The sequence below is a fragment of the Heterocephalus glaber genome, unplaced genomic scaffold (genome assembly GCF_053883595.1).
Source record: "Heterocephalus glaber isolate CG9 unplaced genomic scaffold, H.glaber_assembly_v1.0 deba00001497, whole genome shotgun sequence".
Classification (NCBI taxonomy): domain Eukaryota; kingdom Metazoa; phylum Chordata; class Mammalia; order Rodentia; family Bathyergidae; genus Heterocephalus; species Heterocephalus glaber.
In genome coordinates, this window is record NW_028258320.1 from 8,076,973 (window position 1) to 8,102,411 (window position 25,439).

General features: G+C 46.5%; 1 protein-coding gene across 8 annotated transcripts; it reads left to right on the top strand.

Moving 5' to 3' along the window:
- Positions 1-26: 26 nt before the first annotated feature.
- Positions 27-14,236, top strand: Ankrd66 (ankyrin repeat domain 66). Of its 8 annotated transcripts, none has more exons than XM_021259705.2 (6): positions 28-307; positions 2,849-3,086; positions 4,019-4,092; positions 7,041-7,333; positions 8,072-8,300; positions 13,310-14,236. In XM_021259705.2, the coding sequence occupies exons 4-6, from the start codon at positions 7,150-7,152 to the stop codon at positions 13,593-13,595; spliced, it is 699 nt and encodes a 232-aa protein (XP_021115364.1). In that variant the 5' UTR covers positions 28-307; positions 2,849-3,086; positions 4,019-4,092; positions 7,041-7,149; the 3' UTR covers positions 13,596-14,236. The 8 variants fall into 8 exon arrangements, with proteins under 8 accessions (XP_012928241.1, XP_021115368.1, XP_021115364.1 ...); XM_021259706.2 differs by having other exon boundaries at positions 2,849-2,981; XM_021259708.2 differs by having other exon boundaries at positions 2,849-2,981; positions 7,165-7,333.
- Positions 14,237-25,439: the final 11,203 nt, after the last annotated feature.

The window sequence follows — 25,439 nt, forward strand, 5'->3', positions numbered from 1 at the left end:
AATCTCTGTGTCCCAAGCCCAAGTCAACAGCAACCAGGGAGTACGAGAGGGGGTGGCCAAGCCACCAGGTCCGCATGTCCTTGTTCCCAGGCCTGCAGTTCCTGGGCATCCTATCAGGACCCAATGTTGAATCAGTGTGATTCAGATTAAAGACTGGGCACAGACAGGCCCCCAGTGGCTCCTGTGTCCTGTCACGGGACAGGCAAGAGACTCTCATCTAGCCAGCTGGTCGCAAGGTCATCCTGACAGTACAGAATACCTCCATCCCATTAATTGTGCTTCCTGTTGGCAGACCCTGACAGCTTCAGTGAGTAAAGAAATAACATTTTTATAAGATTAGGATTACTTTGGCCTTATTTGTGTCTGGCTTTGTGTATTATTGATGTCAAATTTTTCATTTTTTAACATTCAGAATATATTACAATATTTTGACCATCTTGGGGGTCAGTTTTTTTTTTAAACAGTGCAGGCAGCTCACTCTAGGCTTGTAGGAGATCCTGGGGGCCTCTCTGCCTGGCCAGTTCTGGACTTGGGGAGAAGTGAGCTGGCAGAGACCTTTTGTGAGGGGAAGGAGCCACGGAGGTGGGTTTCGAAGTAGGTGAGACCCCTGATGCATGCAGCTTGCTGATGGCAATAGTGCAGCCTCTCGCTGGATGCCCCTCCTGACAGGCTCCTCTGTTCCTTATCCCGGGGACCTCTGTCCTCACTCCTCAGTACTAGTTACTCAGCAAATACTTGTGCAGGGAAACCAAGCTGAACTGAACCTGCTATGGACCTTGCAAAGTGAGGACACATTTCCGAGGGGCTTCCCAGTGCATCCTGTGGCTCATAGCAGACACGTAAACTCTTCTCTCCAGCTTGCTGACCGTGGTTTCTCCTAACCACCTGTCCTCCTGGGCCTCCCACCCCAACCCTGGCAGTAATCTCCTTTGCCAGCTCTTCCTGTGCTGCCAGACCTCAGAGGAGGCGCCGGGGGGCTCCCCTGGCACCTGCTGTCCTCGGGTTATCTTGCACATTCTTGCAACTTTAAATATCACCTGTGCACTGGTGATTTCTGAATGTCCATTTTTAACTCCAAAGTTACAGAGCTCTGGACTCTTACTTGATATTAGGATGTCTCCCGTGTATCTCAAAGTTGCCTGAAGACAGAGCACGAGATGTGTATGCTCTTCTACTCCCTGCCTGCACCCACTGTCTCCTCAACCCCTGTCCTTAGCATCCAGGCTCATCTCTAACTGCTTTCTTTCCCTCACTACTCAGATCTAATCTACTCCTGCCAATCCATTCCCGCTGAATAACTTGGATTTCACTTCTCGTCCACCCCGTCACTGTCCTCAGCTGTCTAGACTTCTGCAATAGCCCCTCGGTGGGTGTTCTTCTGCTTTCAATTCCATTTCCCTCCCATTCCCTCTCCAAATAGCAGCAGTCAAAGAAGAAAGTTTAAGTTGCCCTATTTTTTCCTTGTTTGAACCTTTCAGTGCTACTCTCAGTATGTGGCATAAAATCCAACTCCTCACCCCATACAAGCCCTGGATGCCAGAGCCCTCACTTGCAGGACTCTTCTCTCCAACATGACCCACACTCATGAACCAGCTGCATCCTGGACCCCTCCCCACCTGCTCAGATGCCTGGATTCTTCTCCTGTACCAGGTCTCAGCTTAAGCATCACCTCCTTGTTAGCGTTCTCCAGGACCGGCACCAGCAGGAGATATATGGAGGCATTTAGTAGACTTGTTCACCTATTAGAGGATAGACAGTCCCACACGGGTGTTTGTAGGGAAATCAGTAGCTGCTCTGTCCAGGAAGCTGGAAGCCAGAGAACACAGGAAGCTGGAAGCCGTGTCCGAGAGGGAGACCCTGGCAGGCACTGGTGTGAGTCTGCGTTCAAAGGCTGAAGAATTTGGAGCTTTCTGTCCAAGAGTGAAAGCAGCAGGGACAATCATGTCTGCTCCAGAAGGGTCTTGTTGGTGTGAGCAGGCACGAGCTTCCCTCCCTTCCACTGCTCCACCCTATCAGGGGCCCTGGCCTGGCAGATGGTCCTGCCCACACTCAGGACGGGTCTCCCACTCAGTGTACTGAGCCACATGCCAGGTATCTCCAGGAGCAGCCTCATAGACACACCCAGCAGTGCTCTGAATTGGGCAAGGTGACAGCCAGGATTAGCAGCTCCTCAGGCAGCTCCCCATTGTTCCCGACACTGCACAGTGCTTGAGGCAAAGATCCTAAGTCTATATGCGTACCTTTATTGGTTTTCTTGAGTATTATCTATTGTGTTCTCTGGACTGTAAGCTCAAAAAGACAAGAACTATGAGTGTCTTGTTTCCTACAGGGCCCAGTCCAGCATCTGGCATGTATGAGGGCATCTTATGAATACACCTGGGAAGAAAGATAGGAAGCCAATGAAGAGAAGAGAAAGGAAGGAAGGGGAAGGGAGGAGGAGAAGGGAGCAAGGAGAGGGAGGGAGAGAGGTGTTTAGAGCAGCAGCATCATAAATGGAGTTGTCTGCTTAGAGCTCGGGAGGGAAGCGGAGGCAATGAGAAACGCCTAGATGTACTGTGGTTCTTTCATTGTTTAAGTAGCCACCTTGTGTCAGGTGCTTTATGAATTATTTCAGCTGTTTTAATAACCCTAAGCAAAACTGTTAAAATTTCCTTTTATTTGTAAGAAAAAAGCAGCTCTGCAGACCTAAGGAGATTGCCCCAAATCTCACACTAGTTCTGAATGTGAGGGGCCCAGGCTGTCCCCACCACTCCCTAATGCCAGTCTCCATTGTGTAGGTGGCAAATGAGCTCCCTCCCAGGCCTGTGGCTGACAACCACTGGCTACTTTTTATTTTAATTTTTGTCAGTTGCTATTTGAAGGAACGTGTTAAGAAGCTCCACATTTGGACTAAAGTAGAAGATGGAATTGTTGCAGAGGTTCCATGAGAAACAGAGGGTTGACCTCGCCCACCAACCTCCCGGAGATGCTGACGTTGATTGGTGAGTTCTCCGTAGGAAGGCGGGGCCAGTTTCCATGGTGTCAGCACAACAACACTCCAAGCTAAGGCTGCCGCCAGGGCAGAGCTCTTGGATTTCCTACACACAGTAAGTGCTTTTCTATCACCCTTTCCTTAATACTACAGCATTTACAGAGCACTCATACTTATTACAACCTTTGTTATTCACTCCTCTGTAAATTGAGGCGCATGTACCAGAAAGATGGGAATGCAAGTGTAGGTAACCAAATTCACAAGGATTAATGTAAAGGAACGGGTTTGCTAAATTCCAGTAGTCAATGATAGGCTAGTGGATAAAAATGAAAATGCAAACAGATATGCAAATATATGCAAATGGATACGGAAATAAGTCTTTTAGAAAGCCTTTATTTATTTATTTATTTTTTGGTATCGGGGATCCAGCTTGGGTCCTTGCCTTTGCACAGCAGGCGGTGAAACCACTGAGCTAAATCCCCAGCCCAAAGCCTTTATTTTTTAAAAATACCTTTATTTGTACATAATTCATAAGCCATAAAGTCAAATTTAAAGTCTACCATTCAGTGGCTTTAGTATGTTAGTGTGAAACTATTACCCTCAAAAATCTAATATTAAAATATTTTATCACCTCAAAAGGAAATCCTCGGTTTCGCCACCTGTGGCACAAGCACAAGGACCCGAGTTTGATCCCCGGTACCAAAAAACAAACAAACAAACAAAAATTTAAAAAAAGGAAATCCTGTACATACCAGGAGTCATTCCCCATACTGACCCTCAATCCAGCTCTAGACAACTAAAAAACTACATTTTGTTTCCATAGATTTGCCTTTTGTGGGCATTTCACATAAATGGAATCATACGCTATGTGATCTTCTATGACTGCCTCGATTCCCTTAGTGTATTTTAAGATTTACCCATTCCAGTACCTGATTCATTTTTATCATCAAATAATATTTCATTATATAATATTCCACATTGTACTTATCCTTTCATCTGTTGATGGATGTTTGAGATGCTTCTACTTTGTTTTGTTTTTGGTACCAGGGATCAAACTCGGGTCCTTGCACTTGCAAGGCAGGCGGTGGAACCACTGAGCTAAATCCCTGGCCCCCAAAAAGGTATTTATTTATTTATGTACTGGGAATCGAACTCTGGACCTTGTGCTTGCAAAGCAGGCAGCAGCATCATTGAGCTAAATCGCCAGCCCTGAGATGTTTCTACTTTTTGCCTATAATGAATAATGACTCAGTCTATAAACATTCATGTGCAGATATTTATGTGGATATGTTTTTGTTCTATTGGACATATACCCCATTGGAAGATTCATACTTTTCAATTTCAAAAGTGATCAAGTAATTAAGATTATGATGTTACCATAGCTCAGCATGGTTGCACATGCTTGTAATCCCAGCTACTTGGGAAGCCGAGGCAGGAGGAGTCCCAGGTTGAAATTAGCCTGGGAAACTTAGCAATATCTTGCCTCAAAATAAAATTTAGAAAGGGCTGGGGATATAGCTCAGTGGTCAAGCATTTGCCTAGCTTATGGGAGATCCTGGATTCTCCCTAGCACTTCAAGGAAACAAAAAGATTACGGTAGTACCCGCACAAGAATTCATATATAAAGCAATAGAATAGAATTGAGAAGCTAGGAATGAAGCCTTACATTAATGCTCAGTTGCTTTTGACAGGTGTGCCATATATAAAAAGTCAAATGGGTCACAGAACTAAATGTAAGACTTAGAACTATGTCAGAGTAAAGCACAGTAACTAATCTTTGTAAGACAGAAGACCATCTCTTCCCTTTGTGTCTAAATATCTAGTTGTCCCTGTACGATCTGTTGAAGGCTCCTCTTTCCCGTTGAAGCGTCTTGTCATGTGGGTTGAAATGGGAAAGTAGAGTCCTCCAACTTTGTTCTTTTTAAAGTATTTTTGGCTATGCTGTGTCCTTCAAATTTCTATATGATTTTTTAGGATTAGCTTTTCAATTTCTTGGAAATACATTTTTCTGCCCAGTGGAGACTTCTGGTTGAATTGCAACTCATCCATAGGAAGTTGAACAACTTCTGTGGTATGAACTCAAATGTGAACAAACACGGTTGGCTGAAGCATCAGCCCGCATGTAGGTGGCATGAGAGACAGGAGGCCACAGATGCTGATTAGAGCAACACTTTTGTTTCCTTTGGCACCTGTAGATTAGAGGCACTGCTATTTTTGTTTGGCATTTTATCTTGATCAGATCCTCCAGAGTTTTGATCAAAACCCTTCAGGGTTTTTTACTAAAGCAAATACAAAAAATGAAACACAGTGTCATTTTTTGGTTCCTTCCTGCCACATGTGTAATCACCCTTTGGGGTGAGATCAAGATATTAGGGTTAGTATTAAAAGGAAGAAATTTCCGACTGGTTAGATGTGCCGGGTTCTTGTCTCACAGAGGTAAAGAATGGACTCAAGGACAAAGGAGGTGAAGAGAAGGAAAATTGTTTTAGAGAAAGCTCCTGAGAGACAGGAGGGGTCCTGAAAGTGAGCTTCCACTGAGGCTCTTTGTCTAGGGGCTTCTTAAACAGTAAAATTATATCACAGCTTAGTTTAGGTCAAACTCTAATCAACCTATAGAGTCACAAGTGCAGTCACTTAGCTAATACTGATCTAATAGGTGCATAGCATGGAGGAAAACCAAGGCAAGTCTGGAAGGGGTAGGAGTGAAGGTCAAAGTGTTCTGGTCATTTGGCTATGTGCCTTGTTACATTGTTTCTATATGTATGTTACATTGCTTCTATGTGTTTGGTACATTGTTCCGGCTTATTGGACCAGATAGTGTTAGAGCACAGCTTTGAGCTGTTATTTATCTCTGGTGGGGCTCACAGGTCTGGCCATGGTGTTTCCATCTTGGGGATTGGTTTCTATGGACTCAGCCCTTGACCACAGGCCTGGCTTGCCTCATCTCTGTTCTGACTCTATGCCAGGACTGGTTTCTAACTGTTTTTCTAACTGCCTATTAATCACTATGTAACTAAGCTCTCTGCCATATTAGGGTTATGGTTATGGTTAGACAGATGCTGCTACCCAAGTGTAGAGAAGGAACCAGAGCTGCTAGGGGCATTTGTTACACATGTAGGATCTTGGACCCCACCCCAGACCTACAGAGTCAGTTTCCAGTTACACAGCATCCCCACAGGACCAGGAGATAGCATCTATGTCCACAGCCAGACCTGGCTCATTATAACCTGTAGGCTGACTCGGCTGGGCCCTGAGACCCCGGGAGTCTATGTCTCCCAGCCAGTCACCAGTGGGAGTGGGCAGCCACTCTGCGGTACTTGGGCTCACTAGTGCAGAGAATGATGCTGCCTACCCACTGGCCATGGCTCTCCCCCAGCCTGGTCCTCTGCACCCCAGAACATCCCCAGCTGATCCCAGGGAAGGAACCACCTAGACCACCAGGGAAGGCAGGCAGGGCTTCTCCCTCCTGCATGGACACTATTTTCTACAAATGACTCCCTTCCTGTCCCCTGGGCACAGAAGGCCCTGTGTCTCGGTCTCTCTGGGTGTCCTTGGAATTCACCAGGACAGACCCACAGGGTGGGTTATGTGAAAAGGATCACTGGCCCCACCCAAGCATTTCAGATTCAGTGGTCCAAGGCTGAGCCCAAGAATTTACTCTTTTGAGCTGGGCGTCAATAGCACAAGCCACTAATCCCAGCACTATGCAGGCTGGGGCAGGAGGATCCACATGAATTCAAGGCTGGCCTGGGCTACATAGTGAGTCATAAATCCCTGCTAATGTCACTGCGAGGGCCACGCTTTTGTCAGGTGGGCTCCGGTCCCTTCTTGAGGCCTCAGCTTGAGCTTCGAGATCAGAGAGATTCCCAGGGGCCACAGCTCAGGTGGCTTCTGTCCGCAGTCCTATTTTTTTATTTGTTGGAGCGGGATACAGAACTGGGGATGAAACCCAGGGCCTTCACACTGAACCAAAACCCAGCTATTTTTTTTTATTTTTTTAGTTTTTACTTTGAGACAGTGTCTCTCTAAGTCACATGTTGGACTCGAATTTCTAATCTTTCTGCCTCAGCTTCCTGAGTAGCTGGAATTACAGGTGTGTGCCACCATGCCCGGCTGGTACAGAAATCTGTGGGACTCTGGCAAGGAGTAAAGGGTTGCAATAGAACTTCCTCCGAGGAATGTCTCTCCTGCAGTTTGTCACGGCACTGACCGAAATGTCAGACATGACAAGACTCCACCAAGCCGTGGCTGCAGGGGACTACAGTGCAGTGAAACGGATTCTCAAGAAAGGCCTCTGTGACCCAAATCACAAGGATGCAGACTGGCACGACCGGACCCCACTTCACTGGGCTGCCATCAGAGGTGGGCAGGTGGCACCCAGGCAGAGTCCTGGGGTCACCATCCATGTGGTGCCCATCTGCCAGCTGTGGGTGGGAGCAGGAAATACCCCTGGAGCCAGACAAGGCTGGTCAGCCCCGACATCACCATGTGCTCGCATAGCACCCTACACGCGTTGTTTACTGTCTCAGCCACGGTCTATCGTCCTATATAACAAGGGCAGCCGTGCTGCTTTGGGTCCTGTGATAGGTGAGAATATGCAGTGTGATATAAAAATACAGTCAATGTTTATATTTTTCAAAATTTATCACAGTAAAAGACACATTGCCTTCAATCCCCTTCAAAACCCTCCCCCGGCTTTGAACACATCCATCCCATCCTCCCTGATACTTTCGGCAGCATCTCTGGAAGTCCTCTTTTGTGACTGTCCAGCTGCCTTGATGTCCTGAATCGATTCAAAACATTTCCCTTCCACGGTTATTTTGACTTTGGGGAAGAGCTAGCAGTCACACAGTGCCAGATGGGGTCAGGGACAGGGACAGGGAAGGGCGAGAGGAGTTCAGAGGACACTGAGGGGCTCAGTTCAGGTAGAGATGGGGTTCATGGGTAAGGGGGACCCCGCTGGGGACAGTGAGAAGAAGGAACATGAGGACCCCTCAGTGGCTAACGTCTTCCCCTTCCTGTGCTGTCAGGTTGGCCCTGACCCTGGGCCACCAGGGACGCTTTCTTCTACCTCATCCTGTCCTTCCTGGTTCTCCCAAGGGCACATGGAGGTGCTGCATCTCCTGCTGGAGCACGGAGCCCGGCCCTGCCTGGTCACAGATGTGGGCTGGACCCCAGCTCACTTTGCAGCCGAGTCAGGTCACCTAGGCGTCCTCAAGGTCCTTCATGCCCTGCACGCCGCCATTGATGCCCCAGACTTCTTTGGGGACACGCCCAAGAGGATTGCGCAGATCTATGGGCAGAGCGCCTGCGTGGCCTTCCTGGAGATGTAAGTCCATTTCTCCCCAGCTCCAGCAAGAATGAGAAGCAGAGCCTGTGGCCAAGGTCTTTCTGATCCAGTAGTCTCAGGTCAATGATGATGAAATGGGGAAATTCAGCCAACTGACTACTGTTGGTTACTAACTTTTAAAGTGAGTTATTTTTATTAGTTTTTCACCATAATGACAAGTTTGGGCTGACCTGTTGTTTTAGATCATACAAAAATTATAGCTGATAAGAGCTTTGGGACAGGAAGTTTGAAGATGGGTCATGGTCCAGGATTAACCACCCCTTCTGCAAGGGTCCCATCGGGAACCTTGAAATGTATTTCAGTTGGCTCCATGACCTTGTACAAGGGAAGTCACTTTGTGGTCCTCAGTTTCCTCATATTTAAAATAAGGCAGATGAATTAGACTTCTATTTCTAAGACTCTTCTAGCTTTTAACGGTTCTATATTTATCTATAAATCCCCTACCCACATAGACACCAAGATAAGAACTTGTCCAGCTGGCATTTGTTACTTTTTACTCAGTCCAGCAATTGAGCATAATGAAGTACTGTATTAGCTAGCTGTCTCATCACTGGGACAGAAATACCTGACATGCACAACTAAAGAAGGAACTTATCAGGTTGGCTCACAGTTTCAGAGGATTCAGTCCATTGTTGGCTGGCTTGAGGGTGGAGCCAGCATGGTAGAAGGGCCTGGTGGAGGAAAGCTGCTCGACTTACAGCAGGTAGGAAGCAGCAGGAGAGGCATAGCCTCCCAAGGCATGCCCCAGGGGCCCACCTCTTCCAACTAGGCCCCACATCCTAACACACATCCAACTATAAACTCATCACTGGATTCATCCACTGATGAACATAACATCCCCATGGTCCAATCACCTTCTAAAAACCCAGCATGAGACTTTGGGGGAACATTTTATATCTAAACAATAAAAGTCTCAGTTATGAATATAACAGTCATATCTCTGAAAAGAACAGGAATACAACTTACCAATTCATAATGCCACTGAGTCTGCAAGTAATGGATCCAAGTAAAAGTTAAAAATGAAAGTGTTGGCTTCATTGCTTGGAAATGAAGTGAGGCAGACACCAAATTCATCAGCAGGGGCAGTTCACCATGGAGGGAGGGTGACAGGAACTTGCTCCTAAGATTAGATTGAAAACACAGTTCTTGTCTGAAAGTTAAACCAATAAAGTCTTTGCCTATAATGTGATCAGTCGTCTGGAGAAGTAACCCAAAAGACCTTTCCCTTCTTTATTTCTTTCTCTCTTTCTTTCATTCTTTCATTCTTTCTTTCTTTCTTTCTTTTTTAAGGGGGAAGGGGTTTATTTGGCTTACAGTTCATAGAGGTTTCAGTCCATAATTAGCCAACTCCAAGGCAGGGAGGAAAAACAGGCATGGCAGAGCAGAAACAACAGGGTACACACAAGGCAGCAAAGGTAGTAAGAGAGTTAATAGCGTCTCCCTGCCCCTTTTATCTTATTCAGACTACTTAGGGCGGGTAGCACTCACACTCTTAATCCTAGTGCCCTTCAGCCTCGTATGGTATCATGAATCAATTCCAGGTTCACACATTCTAGATCAGGCCTATGAGCACATGAGGCTTTGTGGGGACATCTAGACCCAAACTATAACATTCGGCCCTGGCCCTTCAAAGACTCATGTACGTTCCTTTACACAGAATGCATTTAGTCCACTTCTAAGAGTTGCCAAAACCCGAATCATTTTAGCAGTGCTGAAAAGTCCAAGTCCAGAGTCTCCTCTGAGATTAAAGGCAAACTTTTAACTGCAGGCCCCTGTACAAATGAAAAGAAAGTCAAATGCTTCCAACATTCAATGGCACAAGATAGAGATTACCAAAAGGTACAAACCAAACCAAAAGGTACAAACAGGAGGATACAAAGGAAAGGGACGAAAGTAAGTCCAAAATCCAGTAGGGGAAACATTAAATCCCACAGTTCCATTTCCAGCATCCCCAGCAATCTGTGGCAAGTTGTGAACTACAGAGGGCTTTGGTGGCTCTGCCCCTATGGCACTTTCAGTGGTTGTATCTCCCATGGCTTCTCTCTTGGGCCGACTCTGCTCCCTCCTTGCACCTTTCCTCAGACAATCCATGCTCCTGGTTTCTCCAAACTTATGGGGTCTCCAATGCACCTTCAGCTTCACAATCACCACTTCACACACTGCCCTCTCAGGGGCGCCCTGCCTGGCCTCCCAGGCCTTCTTCTGAAATCTGGGTGGAAGCCTTCCTGACACCACAACTCTTGCATTCTGCATGCATCTAAAACCAGTGCCATGTGGATGATGCCAAGGTCTGCTGCCAGCTGGAGCAGTAGTAGCCAGTCTTCTTCCCTCTCTCTTGGCTGTAGGGGTCAAGTGCCTGGATTCTGCACTCTGAACCCAATCCCGAGGAACAAATTCTCTAGGCTGCTGCCATTTTGGAACAGCTTCCCTAGGCTGCCATTTTGGAACAACTTCCCTAGGCTGCAGCCATTCTGGAACATGGTGTGGCTGTCGCCATTTTAGAACCTGGTTCTCTGGAGCTTTTTTCTCAAAGCACATTTCTTTACCTTTGTAACTCTCAGGCTGCAAAGTGTGGAGTCCTGCCACTTCCTGTGATGCTTTTAAACTACCTTTTCTATTTTTCTCTTCCTTCTCGGTAATCAAGATCTGCTCTTCTCTATCTTTGCAGTTCACAGCTTTACTGGAGCTCCCTCTCTGGCCCACCTCAAAATGTTTTAAATCATTCTGCTGGTCTCTTTGCTCTTGATTCTCCACATAGGTCTGGCTAAAAGGCCCCAACGGTAGCCATGCCACTGCCTCAGTATTCAACTGTCTTGAAATTTCTTCTGTGAGATTAATTAGTCCACCACCATTAATCTCAGTCTCAGGCAAAGTCTATGGACATGAACAAAATGCAGACAAACTTTCCGCCAAGCTGTAACACACATCATCTGGAGTCCAACAGCCAATGCAGTCCTTCTTCCTAGCAGAAACCTTCCCAGCCTGGTCTTTATAAGCTTTCTGGTCTTCTAATCTCTGACCAGAATCTCCCATACAGAACAGCCTAAGGCATTCCAGCCCTACTTTTTTAGCTGGAGCTCTGAATCTTCCAGCAAAGTCTCTGAACATGAGCAAAATTCAGACAAATTTTCTGTTGTCATAACAAACATCTTCTGGAGTCCAGCAGCCAATGCAGTCCTTCTTCCCAGCAGAAACCTCCTGAGCCTGGTCTCTACTGGCTTTCTGGTCTTCTGAGCTCTAACCAGAATCTCCCATACAGAACAACCTAAGCCGTTCCAGAGCTGCTTCTGTAGCCAAGGTCTCTGGATCTTTCCTAACTCTTCCCCTTCCCACAAACCAGTTCCAAAGGCTTTTGAGCCACATGGCTGGGTAATGTTACAGCAATGACCCCTCTTCTCTTGTACCACATTTCTGTGTTAGTTACTTTTCTCTCATTGCTGAGACAAAATACCAGACACCTAAAGTTAAAGGGGAAGGGCTTTATTTGGCTTACAGTTTGTAGAGGTTTCAGTCCATAATCAGCCAACTCCAAGGCAGGGATGAAAAACAGACATGGCAGAACAGAAACAACATGGTACACACAAGGCAGCAAAGGTAACAAGAGCCAAGAGACCTTTCTTAAAGGTGGTGTCACCCATTAGAACCATCCAGATCACAGAGCTAGGGAGCAGCCAGGCAGAACCTGAGTACTGATTGCAGAGTCCCACCACTCCCTGGTTTCTGTCCCCTCCCTACACTGTGGGACTTCCTGCACTGTGAACATCCACAGCACCAGACCTTCCTCCCTGTGCTTTCAAAATTCTGACACACCACTGTGTGGCCATAATTCCTTCATCCTGTCGGATCTCAGAGCTTCTCACTTTTCTTTGATTGTCAGTACCTGTTGCCATTCACCTTTTTTATTTCTTGATCTATCACCTCCTGAAGGTTTCTCCAACTCTCCTGGACACCATGACGCATGACTCCTACTTTCTCCCAAGGTTCACTACTTTCCAGCCCTTTACTATTCTGTTGCATACACCCCAGAATCCCAACCTGGGGTGAATCTCTGTATTCTGTACTCCTATGCTTGGTCACCCAGAGAAATCCCACCATTAAGCACCAGAAGGCTTAAGATGCTCTTCCTGTCCTGCTTGCTCAGTGGGATCCCAAGCTCGTCCCACCTCAGCCTGCATTTTCGGGGTCATCTTCGTCGTGAGTCCAGGGGTGCATGGTTTTCAATTCCTGGATCTCCAGACTCTGCACCACCCCCCTCAGTTCCTGCCTCACATCCCTCCTCTGTGACAAGTGCTGTCCCTCCATGTGGACCTTTATATCTTCTACAAGGCCATCATTGCCATGTTCTTTGTTACATTTTTACTCTTTCTCTGTATTTTGGGATTTTTTTTTTTATTCCTTGCCTTCACTGCTTTTTAGCCCGTGAACATGTTTGAATGGACCTTATTAAACAAACAAAAAGTTACAGGCCCCTCTTGATCCGTGAGCGCCTTGGAAGTGTGCCTCTGCTTCATCACCTCTCTCTAGATGTCTTCCCACTCTTTGTATGGAAACACCTCTCACCCACATTCCTGGGAAGCTCCCATTGCTAAGCCAACAGCCTCTTCTTGATCATATCTTCCCCCCATTAATGCCATGTGGATGTTCCCGAAACTCTCCTCCTCTGCTGCATCTGCTGCTACCCTCTTAGTTTTCCTGCGCCCTGATCACCTCCTATAATTTCAATATGGCTTTTCTCAAGCTCAAGCTTGTGGCTTCCTTGCCCTAGAAACACGTGAGTAAGTGTACTCTAGGAAGGAGCAGCCCCTACTCCAAGTTGTCTTTAAGTCAGTCTACTAATAACTCTCTGGGGTCACATCCTCCTCACCACTGTCACCCTAACAGTGTCCTTGGTGTTCAAGGCCCCAGGATGACTGTGGATGTGTGCTCACTCAGTCTCCCCTTCCCTCCAGGCCCTGTGTGCAGCCCCCCTTGTCTTCCTTTGTCCCCAGGGCCGAGCTGCAGTGTCGAGCCAACCGCCTGGCAGGGCTCCCCCAGGATGAGCGAGACCCCGACTGGGATACTGGGAAGTTCCGGCTGCAGCGCTCACTTCGGTCCACAGCACCAAGCACCGACAAGAGAAGCAGAGGCCACTGCAGGTCCCGGCTCAGTGACACCCAGAGGCGGGGTCCTTTGCCTTCCAGGGACCCCGTGGCCCACACTAGGGGTCATGGGGCACCTGCTGTCACCCAGAGGCCTGGCAGCAGTGATGTTCTGCCGCCTGACAGTCACAGCTGAGGCCCTTTGTCTCCAGGAAGTCCAGAGAAGGGAGCCAGCTGTCAGCAGCCTGTGTGTGTCTCCAGTGATGGGCACCCCTGAACACCCCTGTACCACTCTAATGATGGGATTTGGGCACTAAAAAAGCTCTCCTAAGGGGGGCAGCAAAAGCAAAATTCTAAAAGTCTCCAACACCCTTCAGTGAATCCGTCCATAAAAACTTACTGTTGTCACAAAGACGAGGCCAGGTCAAGGACACCTGAATCTCCAGTTCCTTCACGGGGTGGGGGATCACAAGCCCAGCACAGATGCTTTGATCCCTGTCACCCCTACATGGAAGGAAGAGCTGGGCGTAGACCTGCTCAGTGAGGAAGGATGGGTGGACCCAGCACCGCTGGATTCCATCCCATGTAACTAATGAGAGAGAATGTGAAGGAACGGAACCTGCCGTTGGGATCTACTGTACATTTTAGAAAATGTAAATATGGATCCAATATTTCCAATGAAAGTATAGAATCCAAATTAAAGTGCAAAGTACACATTGGATTTTGAACCCTTGGTACAAAAACATGCACAATATATCTATAATAATCTTAAATATTAATTTGTTGAGGTGATAATACTTTCGATATTTTAGGGCTAAATAGAATTCATTATCAAAATTAATTTTGTCACTTTCTTTTCACTTTTAAAAACATGGTTTCTCTTATATGAAAGACCCAAGGTTTTATTCTCCTCTGTCAATCAGGCCCAACCTCCCTGCCCTCCCAAGAGGCTGTGAGCTGGAACTGCAACCGGTCTATGCACGGCCATAGTTCCACTACAGAAGGGAGCTCAGTTTCCCCCGGGAATTTCTGGGAATTTCTACCAGAGATGACGTGTAGGAACAGGGAAAGGGGACGTTACTAGAACCTCTGCAGTAAGTCCTGGTCTCCTGCGAGCCACAGCAGCACAGGGCGAATTACAGGAAAGGTAGAAAAATGAGACTGAGAAGAAGCTGAGCTTTGGGTCTGATCAGTGCTGCTCTGGGCGGCAAAGACGAACCCCCCCAGCTTATGGCACCTTTTATTCAGTACTTAGTACATCGGGAGAAACAGATGTAACAAATGACTTGCAGAGAGTTCAGCACATCCTGGGTAAATAAGATGTAACAATCCAAGAACAAGGAGGAACTGAGTAGATGTTTGTTCCTTCCAGGATGTTCTCAGTTCCCAGGATGTTTCTTGTCCTGGAGAATCACAGCATCACTGGATCACTGAAGTCTCAGTTGTGATCGGAGGCCAAAATGAAATTATGTCTCAGAATTCCATAGCTGGGCTGTAGGCGGGAGAACTAGGCTAACCAAATGATTTTACCCTAAAATTATGTAGCAGTGCTCCCAGCAGTGACGCCTTTCACAGGTCTGGTGAGAATGAGTAATCCCTGTCTGGCTTAACGTGGAGAACAGCCCGTCCTCTATTGCCCAGGAAGACTGTGGAGGGACATTCTCCCCGGTGGGCCCCACTGCTCTGTGATCCCCTGGCTGACCCTCTGTGCTTTTGCTGCCCTCCTTCACACTTATTCTCACTGAGGTGTTGGGAGATGTTTTCTCCCCCTCAGGGTTTTGTACAGTGAATGAGGACAACAGGAAGAGGACACCATGGTAGCTTCCCTGTGTGAAGAAGTTGGTGCACTACAGACACTGCCTAAGCACCTTCCCTGTGATTAGATCCAACCTGCCCAACACACCTGAAGGCCAGTTGTCATCGTCTTTAGTTGATGCCACACACTGCCATTCTGGGAGGCTGAGTGGCTTCCCTGGGCCACCACTTGGACGTGGATGAAGCACAAACCCTGCGGGCACTGGGCTTGAGCAGCTTGCTTGCATCACAGGGGTGTGGTCAGGGTGAAATGAGACCGTGTGTGTCAAGTACTCAGGATGACAGCCTCTATCCAGGCAGGGACATGCAGTTTCAGCTGTGGTTATTCTTTTTCTCGGCCTTCAGTGTCCCTGATATGCAACGAGAATGCTTGCTAAAAAGCATTAGCATCATCCCAGAGAGGGAGCTTGGGGACAATGATCACTTGGTGGCCCATCAGTGTCCCCAGGGGAGGTGCTCACCTTGTGCTGGCCCTGAAGTTGCCTCTCTTCTGAGGGGCCTCAAAGCTGAGGTTAACTACCCGGGATCTGGGCTCCTACCTTGCAAGGTGCATGGACTACACATCCACCTCTTCCCAGGACAGAAGAGGGAGAAACACTTCTCTACACATCTTATTACTTGGATAACAAAATCAGACAAAGATGTTGCAACAAAATGACCAATATTCTTCATGAACACAGGTGCAACAATACTTAGCAAAGCAACGGCACAGTCAAATCCAGCAGTGTGGGAGATGATCCTTCACTACAGCTGTGAAAATCAATCTCAGTCAGCATGGACTGCAGGACTTCACAGTAATCCTTTTCTTGCCCCATGTCCCTTGGCAAACCAAGACGACGCAGTTCCCCTCCAGGACGTGACTGAGGTCCCAAGACTGCCCTGTTCCTACAGATGTTCCCCCTTGTTGGGCTGGGAAACCACAGATTCTTGCCAAATTTGCAGAAGAAAAAGCAGAGAACTTCCACCGTGCCGGAGCCACGTGATGTTTAGCAACTTCGCACCACAGGTTCGTGTTTACAGAGAACAGCTCGGTTCTCAGGCTGGCTTCCTGTCACCGGGCTGTCACATGGGGCTGCTTCTCTGGCCTTGTCTAATACACATGCACAGGGTGCTGGTCTTCAAGATGCCGAGTCACAAAGATGCCCTTTTTAGTGCTCACTGTGGGAATCCTGAGGCCTGACTTGGGGCTCCTTGGCAGCTGCCTTGAAAGTGGATTGCAGATGCTGAAAATCAAAGGCAGCAGAACTCCTTCCCCTGGCGAGTCAAGGTTCCATGGGAAACAGTGGAATTTGAGGTCTGGATATCACTGACTTTATAAAAATGTTAAGCCACATAAGATTTGGGGGTCTTTTCTGCCATCTTCTGAGAAATCTCTGGAAGTAAGTGGCAGGGAGTCGGCAGACCAGATGGTCTCTTTTGTGTTAGTTTGTGATAATATTTGCATAATTATATATGTTTACTAAAAATCATGGAATTGTACATTCAGAATGACAGCACTTATGACCTATAGATTATATTTCAGTAAAATTGTCAAATGAACTATGCTGGATGACAGACAGTCGATGATAGTCTCATGTTCTCGGAGGGAGCCTTTCTCTGCAGTGGTCCTGTCTGGCACTCATGCCTCCAAACACTGGCCCTCTCCTGCTCACCATTGTCTGCTCTGGGTGCTCCCTGGGGAAGCTATGTCTGCCTGCACTGACCCTCACTGTGTCCTGACAGCTGAGCTTTGTTTGTTTGTGAGCACTTTTTGGCTGTTTAAATATCACAGATGTGTGAGTTTCATCTTATTTTTCCAAAGAACTGACATGTTACTGGGAAATACTTTCATACAGCAAATACACAGAGCTTAAGTGAACCATTTAATGAGTACATCCGGGAAATCCACACCCTCCACAGGGGTAGAACATCCCATAGCCCGACAGAATCCCTCTCTTGAGCCACTCTGCCAGTCCAGCCCCTCTCCTCCCACCCCCAACTTCTGTTCTGATTTCTGTCACCACAGGTCAGTTTGACCTGTCCCTGATCTTCATACACCAAATCATCAGTGTGCATTCTTTTATGTCGGATTTCCTTCACTTGACACGTCTTTTAGATTAATGGGGTTGTGGCTGGATCCGTAGCTTATTCCCTGGATGATACCGCAATTTGTTAACCAACTCACCATTTGTTGGACATTTGTATGACTTCCAGTTTGAGGCCTTTATAACTAAAACTGCAGTGAATATTCAGTCCAGGCCTTTTTACTCACACATACCTTCCTTTCTCGCTGGTAAACACCCAGGAATAGAATTGTTTGCTGGCAGTGTAGATGCACACTGTGCTTTGGAAGAGTTGCGGTTTTTATTTAATTGCCTGCATGGAGGCACAGACCCCCTATTTTCAGGAACATTCACCGAGCGATGGCGTCATCAAGCCTCAGGAGGAAGAGATAACTGACGGGGGAAGCAGAGGACAGGAGGAGAGTGGTGGTGATTGTAGAGAGTCCGTCTGCGCAACTGCTGGGCAGCTTTGTACCTGTTGCTTTGTTAAATTTTTACAATGCCCCTGAGAGGTATTTCATTATCCTCATTCTAAAGTTGAAGGAATGGAAGCTCAGAAACATGAATTAGCTTTCTTGAGGTCACTCAAACCCATATAGAATGCACAAGCTCAGATAAAAAGCTCTTCCTGTGGCTGCCACCTCTGTCATCTTTGTGTGATGCTACAGCAGCCTGGGCTTTTAGGTGGCTTTTTGGGTCCTCCTAGGTCCAGCCTCCCTGCAGCTGCTTCTGGTGTGAGGAGCTGACCCGATCCTACCAGGCCACTGATTCCCCCTGGCTCCTGGTTGCGCTGCCCTCCGGGCCCAGCATCTCCGGTTCTTCCTGCCCCTTTCCCCATCCCTTGCGTCATGGCTCCACCCTCATCCTCCCTACCGCCCGTCCCGGGCTCCATTCTAACTCACCTCATGCTCATAAATGTGGGTGTTCCACTCGACTTTGCTCAAGGCTTTAGGAGACTCTTTTCTTGAGACTGCTTATTTGCTCTCCAAAACATTTTGCTTTTATGAATTGTGCCACAATTAGTTTTATACAGAAAAGTGTGACTTGATGGCAGCGTTCTGATCAAGTCACTTTGTAGCATAAAAAGTGTAGTGTTGTTTCCTGCAGATACGGCCTCTACCTTTGATGAGAATTTCAGGGTGAAAGACTTGATTTTTTAGGGTTGTATTTTACCTCCTTCCCCTACAAATATCTAATTATAGTAAGGATACACATCCTGAGCCTTGATTGTTTGGCATTAAACTCCTGCCCAGTAACAATAGCCTACATTATAGAGTGCTTCTCATCATTTCCATATTTTTAAATTGTCCTCCACAAAACCCTCTGAGGTCAAACAGGCAGATGAAATGAAGCCCAGCTATAAAGTGGGACAGCAGTAAGTCCAGGACCTGGCACCTCTCTATGGTGTCAAGTTCCCCTCTGTGCAAACCCCACATAGTTCATCCTTCAGTATCATAATGAAAATCACAAATTCACCCCATTTGTGGAGATACTCTTTCTTAAAAATAACTTTAAATCGATTTGTAGTAACAATTTTGAAGTATTTAGGTAAGTTGGAAGGAATATCTGCATTGCCTGATAGCTTGTGCTCAGTGACTTCCCCGAAGCTTGAGACAGATTGGTTTCTGTGAAATGTTGGATGTGATACCCAGTTTGGTGGAGTGTGGACACCCTCTTGTGGAAACCGCAAACCATGGAAAGGCAGATCGAATCAGGAACCATTAAAACAGTCTTGCAGTGTAGAAAGACCAATGTGCTTACTAATCCCTAGAAATGGATTATAAAAGCAAATAAAATCTTAGTAGATTGTTCAACATAAAAACTTACAATTTAAAAATGATATCATTAAGGTGTAAGGAAACCAAAGTTCAAAGAAGTGAAGAGGAAGAATGTTTTCTGGTATTTCTTCTTATAGTGAGAGGTGACCAAAAATATGGTGACTGTTTAAATTTAAAAATTACTATAGGAAAAGACACATTGCCGTGAATCCCCCTCAAAATCTTCCCCCTCGCTGTGAAGTACTTATTCCATCATTCTGGCCTCTTTCTGAAGAAGTTCTGGATGAGTATCTTTAGTTGTACTGTCATGGCTGCCTCAGTGTTCTGAATCGATTCAAAACATTGAGCTTTCATGGTCATTTTGACTTTGGGGAAAAGCCAGAAGTTGCACAGTGCCAGGTCTAGTGAATATGGTAGATGAGGACCCACTGTAATGTTTATATGAGCCTGCCTTTCCATTGGATGGCACTTGGCAGCAACATTCACCATATTTTTTATTGTACCTCGTAAAGACATTCATGAAAGAGGATTTCCAGAACTGCTTCAGAAAGAGGCCAGAATGATGGGATAAGTGTGTTCACAGTGAGGGGAAGGATTTTGAGGGGGAGCCATAATAATATATCTTTTACTTATAATACTTTTTAAAAATTTGAAGTCACTGTATATTTTGATCACACCTCATAACTATACTAATTCTATTGGCCAAGGCTCCAACTCTGTGACCTCATTTAACTTTGTACTTCTTTAGGGTTCCCTTCTCCAAGTATAGCCACCTTGGGGATTGTGACTTCAACACATGAATTATGGAAGGACACAGAGGGTCTAGAACAAGCGATTTAGCTCAGTGGTTCTGTTGCCTGCCTTGCAAGCACAAGGTTCCAAGTTCAATCCCCAGTACCAAAACAAAACAAACAAACAAAAAAACCCAAAAACTTAGACACAGAGGGTCTAGAACCAGCAGCACAGGGCTTGAGGGAGATCAAGGGACAGAATGGTACCAGATGCCTGGCTCCATTCTGGCTGCAGGACAGAGATAATAAAGGCTTGCTTCTCCTGTCCCCTAACAGATCTGTCACCTTTGTACCTGGGAAATTCCTGCATCCTTAAGGTCTTTGGCTGAAGGAAATTTCTCTAAGATGCCTTCAAAAGGTGGAAGAATCAAGAGCCTTCTCTAACACATTCCTTTTTTAAACAATAAAACAACTCAGTATATTGTGACTCAGTGATTCACTTTGAATTTGTTCTAAGGCAATATTAAGGTCCTAACGTTGCAAAACTTGCCCTTCGTGGAGCATTGCCTGTGATAAGCAGTTAGCTGGCTTGGCTGGATAACTTCAGCATATTCCTCTAACAAAATTACAGACAGCACTGAAATGCCTGTTGTTGAAAACTATCAACACCAGGAAGCATTTACAAACCAGGCTATAAGCCGAATATTTAACTGATTTTTTTTTTTATGGAAAAATAACCATGGGGGAAAATCTAGGGCGCGCACCAAGCTACAGCAGTGACTATTTCGGGGAGTGGGATTAGAGTTGGCATTTTCTTACTCTGCCTTCCAATTTTCTGCATGCAGCAACTATGAGTGGTAGATATTGAGAAATTTAAACATCATTGTTTAAAAAAGCCAAGCCATCTGAGGACAGTAAGAGAGTTTCCATAGAGCTCTGCATTGGTCAAAGCCTATTGGGAAGAGCCAGCCCTGAGGGACACTCTTCAGAAGGATAATTTAGGAAAAATTGGTCAAATTCCAACTCAACGAGTCCTTTAAAGACCTTGTGGTCCAGTTTCAGTGGATATTTATATGATTAGAAAATATGCATATTTAAATAATAAAAACAGTGGCATTCATGGTGGTTTTCTTTTTCTTTTCTTTATATATTTTTAAATTGTAAAGATGCTTTAACTTTTTTAATAATTATTTTTAAAATATCCCACCATGGACATGCTTTAATGTCATAAGCATTGTTCACCCAGCCAGCAGATGAAGAGACTGACTCTCAGACCAAGCGAAAGGGCTTGCGAACAGGATGGTGCACAGCTGTTCTCCATAAGTGTGGCCCAGTGCAGATGGTGACCAGGTGTCCAACGCTGGCCGCTGTGAGTGTGATGAGACAGATCATCTGTCCCACTTCCGCTCCTTCCTGGATGGCTTTGGAATTGGTGGCATATTGAGCTGCAAAATAAATACAACCAAATGAAACTGGTGGGGAAGAGTTGCTTCCGGAATTGAGAAAAACACATTTTTCGTCCTAAGGGAAACAGTGGCATGAAGGAGAAAGCTGGAAGATGAAGCTGGCCAGCTGCTCTCACCCCAAAGCTGACCATCTATGGCTCGCTGTGTCCCTGGGCTGGTGGGAGACTGCCCTCAGCATCCAGCTGCAAGGATCATGAGCTCACTATTTGTTTAGGGATTTGTGATCATTGGCAGAAATCTTCAAAAGATATTCTTCTCCTCTACTTGGTTCACATATACAGCAGACGGCGGGGCTCCTCTGAAACAGCTGAGCCGAACTTGGGAGCTCTGGCTCCCACTCTGAGGCCGCCCTTTTTACAAGGACATCAAAAACCAAAAGGTTATGAGGCCTCTCAAATTATGAAACCTCTCAAATGTTCCCCGTCCGCGAGGGAACAATACCAAGTCATATTGTCACATAGTATCTAAGACGTCATAAAGCCTTTCACCTGCACACTTTGATTTCTCTCAACCTCTGTCAATAAAGAGGCAGAATAGGATGCATTAGTCCATATCATAAAGGAAAAAACCAAACTACAGATTCCATATATTACCCAATATTTTGGATATGTCAGACAGAGGGAGGATGGATGTAGCATGTGGTTTCTATTTTTTTTTAACTTAATGGGAATGTAATTTGCAATAAAATTAGCCATTTCTAAGTGTACAATTCCATGGGTTTTGGCAAATTTATACAATTGTGTAACCGCCAATGTCACCATGAAGATGTGCCATTTCCATCAGCCCTCAGAGTTTCCTCTTGTCGCAGTCCTCTGTCATCTTCCACCTTGAGCCCTGCCATCCCAACCTGGATTCTATTTCCATAGTTTTGCCTTTCTTCGTATTTAGTAAGTGAAATCATGGGCTATGGAATTAATGTCTGGTTTCTTGTTTCTTGGCATAGTGGAATTGAGATCAGCCCATGTTGTTGCACAAAGTAATAGCTCGATGGCTTTCCTTGCTGAGAAGTATCCCGAGGTGAGACTCTTCTACCATGTGCTCTATGCTAGCAGGTTTCTGTTCGTGACCTATGAATATAGCGCAGTTTGTCCATCTATTTGCCAGTTGCTCTATTTTTACTTTGGGATCTATGGAAATGCTGATGGGCAGCTATCTCCCCAGGATGTCTACCCCCTCCAAGCCCCATGAAGGCAGAAATGCTGGCCCACAGCTGTTTCCCCTGCAAGTCTGTGGTGGGAAGAGAACCCACCATTAACTGATTTCTCCTCCTTTTTTTTTTTTTTTTTTTTGGTACTGGGGATTGAACTCGGGTCCTTGAGCTTGCGCAGCACGTGGCAAAACCACTGAGCTAAATCCCCAGCCCTAACTGATTTCTCTATTAGACATTTTCCCAGTTTTGTGCATTGTTACACCCAGTGAGAGAGAACCAACCAGAGATCGATATTAAATCCACACAGGAGTTTATTACCAGCTGGGACCCGAGCCGAGTATCAGACTTGAGCCCCGACTGGGGGTTGACAAACATGTTTTATACACCTTTGAGGCCAGCAGTTTCTGGGCCCCTCTATGGGATAGACCTAGTAAAGCAAGCAAAAGGTACAGAAGCAGAACGTCCTGCTGTTAGAACATTTGTAAAACAATAGTTGATTAATTGTTGTTTCTTAGAGACTCTAAGGGGAGGAGGTTTCTAAGGTTCCTCCTTTTGAGTTCATCTAAAGGGCGGGCAGGTGGGTCGTTCAGCAGCAATATGGAGTCTGTCTTGCTAACTAGGGTCCTTCATGCATTATCCTTTGTCAGGGTCAGTCACAATTCTGACACTACATCACATAGCCTATGTAAAGCAGTTTACATCCCTGCCATATAATAGCTGCCAAGGAAGTCATCCAGTTGTATAATAATTGCTATTATTCAATGATAAGAAATGCCGTTCAAGGTAAGGGACTTTGTAGGAGGTTACCAAACTGCTATTCCCAGAAATCCCAGTGGGAAACCAAGGTGTGCCCGGCTTTCTTCTTTTCCTGCTTTGCTGAGTGACCTAACCCATCTCTCGTCTGCATGGTCACCAGTGACTGACGGTCCTACTTGCACAGTGTCTTCATGGGTAGGTGACATGTCACACTGCTTTAGAGAGTGGCCACTACTAATCTGCCAGTCCATCAACTCTGAGCAGTTCTGCAAGGCTGTCCAATAGTCCAACGTCCCAGCAGCTCTGTGATCTTCTCCTCATCACCTCAGTCAGCCCCCGGTTGACGTGGCAGACTGCACAGCTGGCCCTGAATATAGCTGTTGGCCACTTGCACAAAAGTGCCAGCTGTGCCCAAAACAGTTTTGTGGTTTTCAAAGGGAAATGGGTTATAAGTCGTTTGTTTTCTAAACAGGCTGAGCCCCTTGCTTTCTGGATCAAGTTATGTGTGTGACTGTGCTGTCATCTTGTTCCTATTTCAAAGACTTCAAAACGGAATGACTTTTGTAGGACAAAGAAAAATCTCCAAGCAGCCCCACCCAGTCTTTGTCCAGCTCCATCTCGCAGAGACATTTCATCTGTGAATGGCCAGCTGGTGTCACAGCCCTACTCTGACCAACACTGTCTCCGTCCTTGAAATGATTAGTATCCAGATCCTCACAGGACAGGAAGCCCTTTCCAGCTATCAGTGAAGTGTTCTTTTTGCAAGGTCACCCTGCTTCCTTGTGCCTCATTTCTGTGTGTACAGCACAATTCTCCTCTTCCTAAGAATCCTGATTCCTCAAAACACCCAACCCAGATATGTCTTCCCTTCACCCCATGATGCCCGAGTGTTTGATCTTTTCTCCAGATGCCATGCCCAGGTGGGCCTCCTGGCAGGGACATTCTTGGGGTAACTGGTCAGAGTTGGCAGACTGGCAAATCAGTAGCAGTTTGGACCACTGGCTGGGGTCTGTGAGTCCTTGGACAAGTTTCGTAAGCTTTCTGTGTCTCAGTTTCTTAGTCTGTAAAACAGGGATAATAGCAGTGCCTACCTTAAGAGATTGTTGGGAGAATTAATGAGTAATATGCATCAGTTCCTTGGCCCACAGTAAGTACTAGTTACATGTCGGGTGCTGCTGCTGCTTCCTTTACGACTCACCAGTGTCTCAGCCTCTACCACGTAAGGGGTCAGTTCTCTACAACCCAGTGGTCAGGAAGCTGTGAGGCTTTGCCGTTTGTAAATAAAGTTTTATAGGACATAGCCATGCTTGGGCCTTCCCATTGCGGTCAATGCCACACGTGAGAGCTACATAAACAGCCACACGGGTGACCACGCGGCCTCGAAGCTTGACATGCATTCTCTTGGACCCCCATAGAAAAACTGAGAACTTTGGGTATGAGGATCACCTGGGATGAACTGCGAGGTCTCTTGTGTTAGAAGCTAAGGGACAGCAGTTGAGGGCAGGGCTTTTCTCAAGGGACTGAGTTTCCCAAGAGCTTGGGAAGAGGGGGAAGTGGAGCTGGGAGCCACAGCAGGGGGGTGCCTGGGTACTTTCCAGGGCCCAGGAGGCTTCCTCCTCCAGCTTCCCCCCACTTTCCCTGCAGATGAGCTTGAAAAGCGTCCTCCCAGCATGTTGCTCCCTCCAGCCCCTGCAGGGAAAATTGTATTTCGCTGTTTTTTACCCAATACGAAGACTAACTCCCTACTGTGTGCCAGGCACAGGGTTCTATGGTGGAAAGCAAATGTGGACCTTGTGCTACAGAGCAGTTTACTTTTTAACTATAAAACCATAAACCTTCTAGCCAAGGACTGAGGGCAGGAGCCTCCCTCCTAAACATCCTGGATAATGAAGTGCCTGGAATTTCAAGCAGAAGGTAACTCATTAACACTGCAAGAAAAACCTCAGGGCCAGGGTGGCTGCTGGAGACCTGCACTGTCATCCCTGGATCCACTGAGCAAGGACGACGAGGAGCCCTGGGAGTCCCGCTCCTGTGTCCCCAGGAGGCAGGCCCCAGAGCGCTCCCTTTGTTTCCGGAAACTGTGGCTTGCATAGGTTGTCCTGAATCCTTCCATGATCTCTGTGAAGTAGGAACTAGAGGTGAGATTTCAGTCCATCGACATGGTACATAGATCAGATTGGTCCAGGAAGGAAGGGAAAGATAAAAGCACATCTGACTGGAAGCCAGGTAAGCTGGAGGGAGCTAGAAAGCCCTACCCGTTTGAAGTCTGAACACCTGAGATAAAGCACAGTACCAAAGCAAG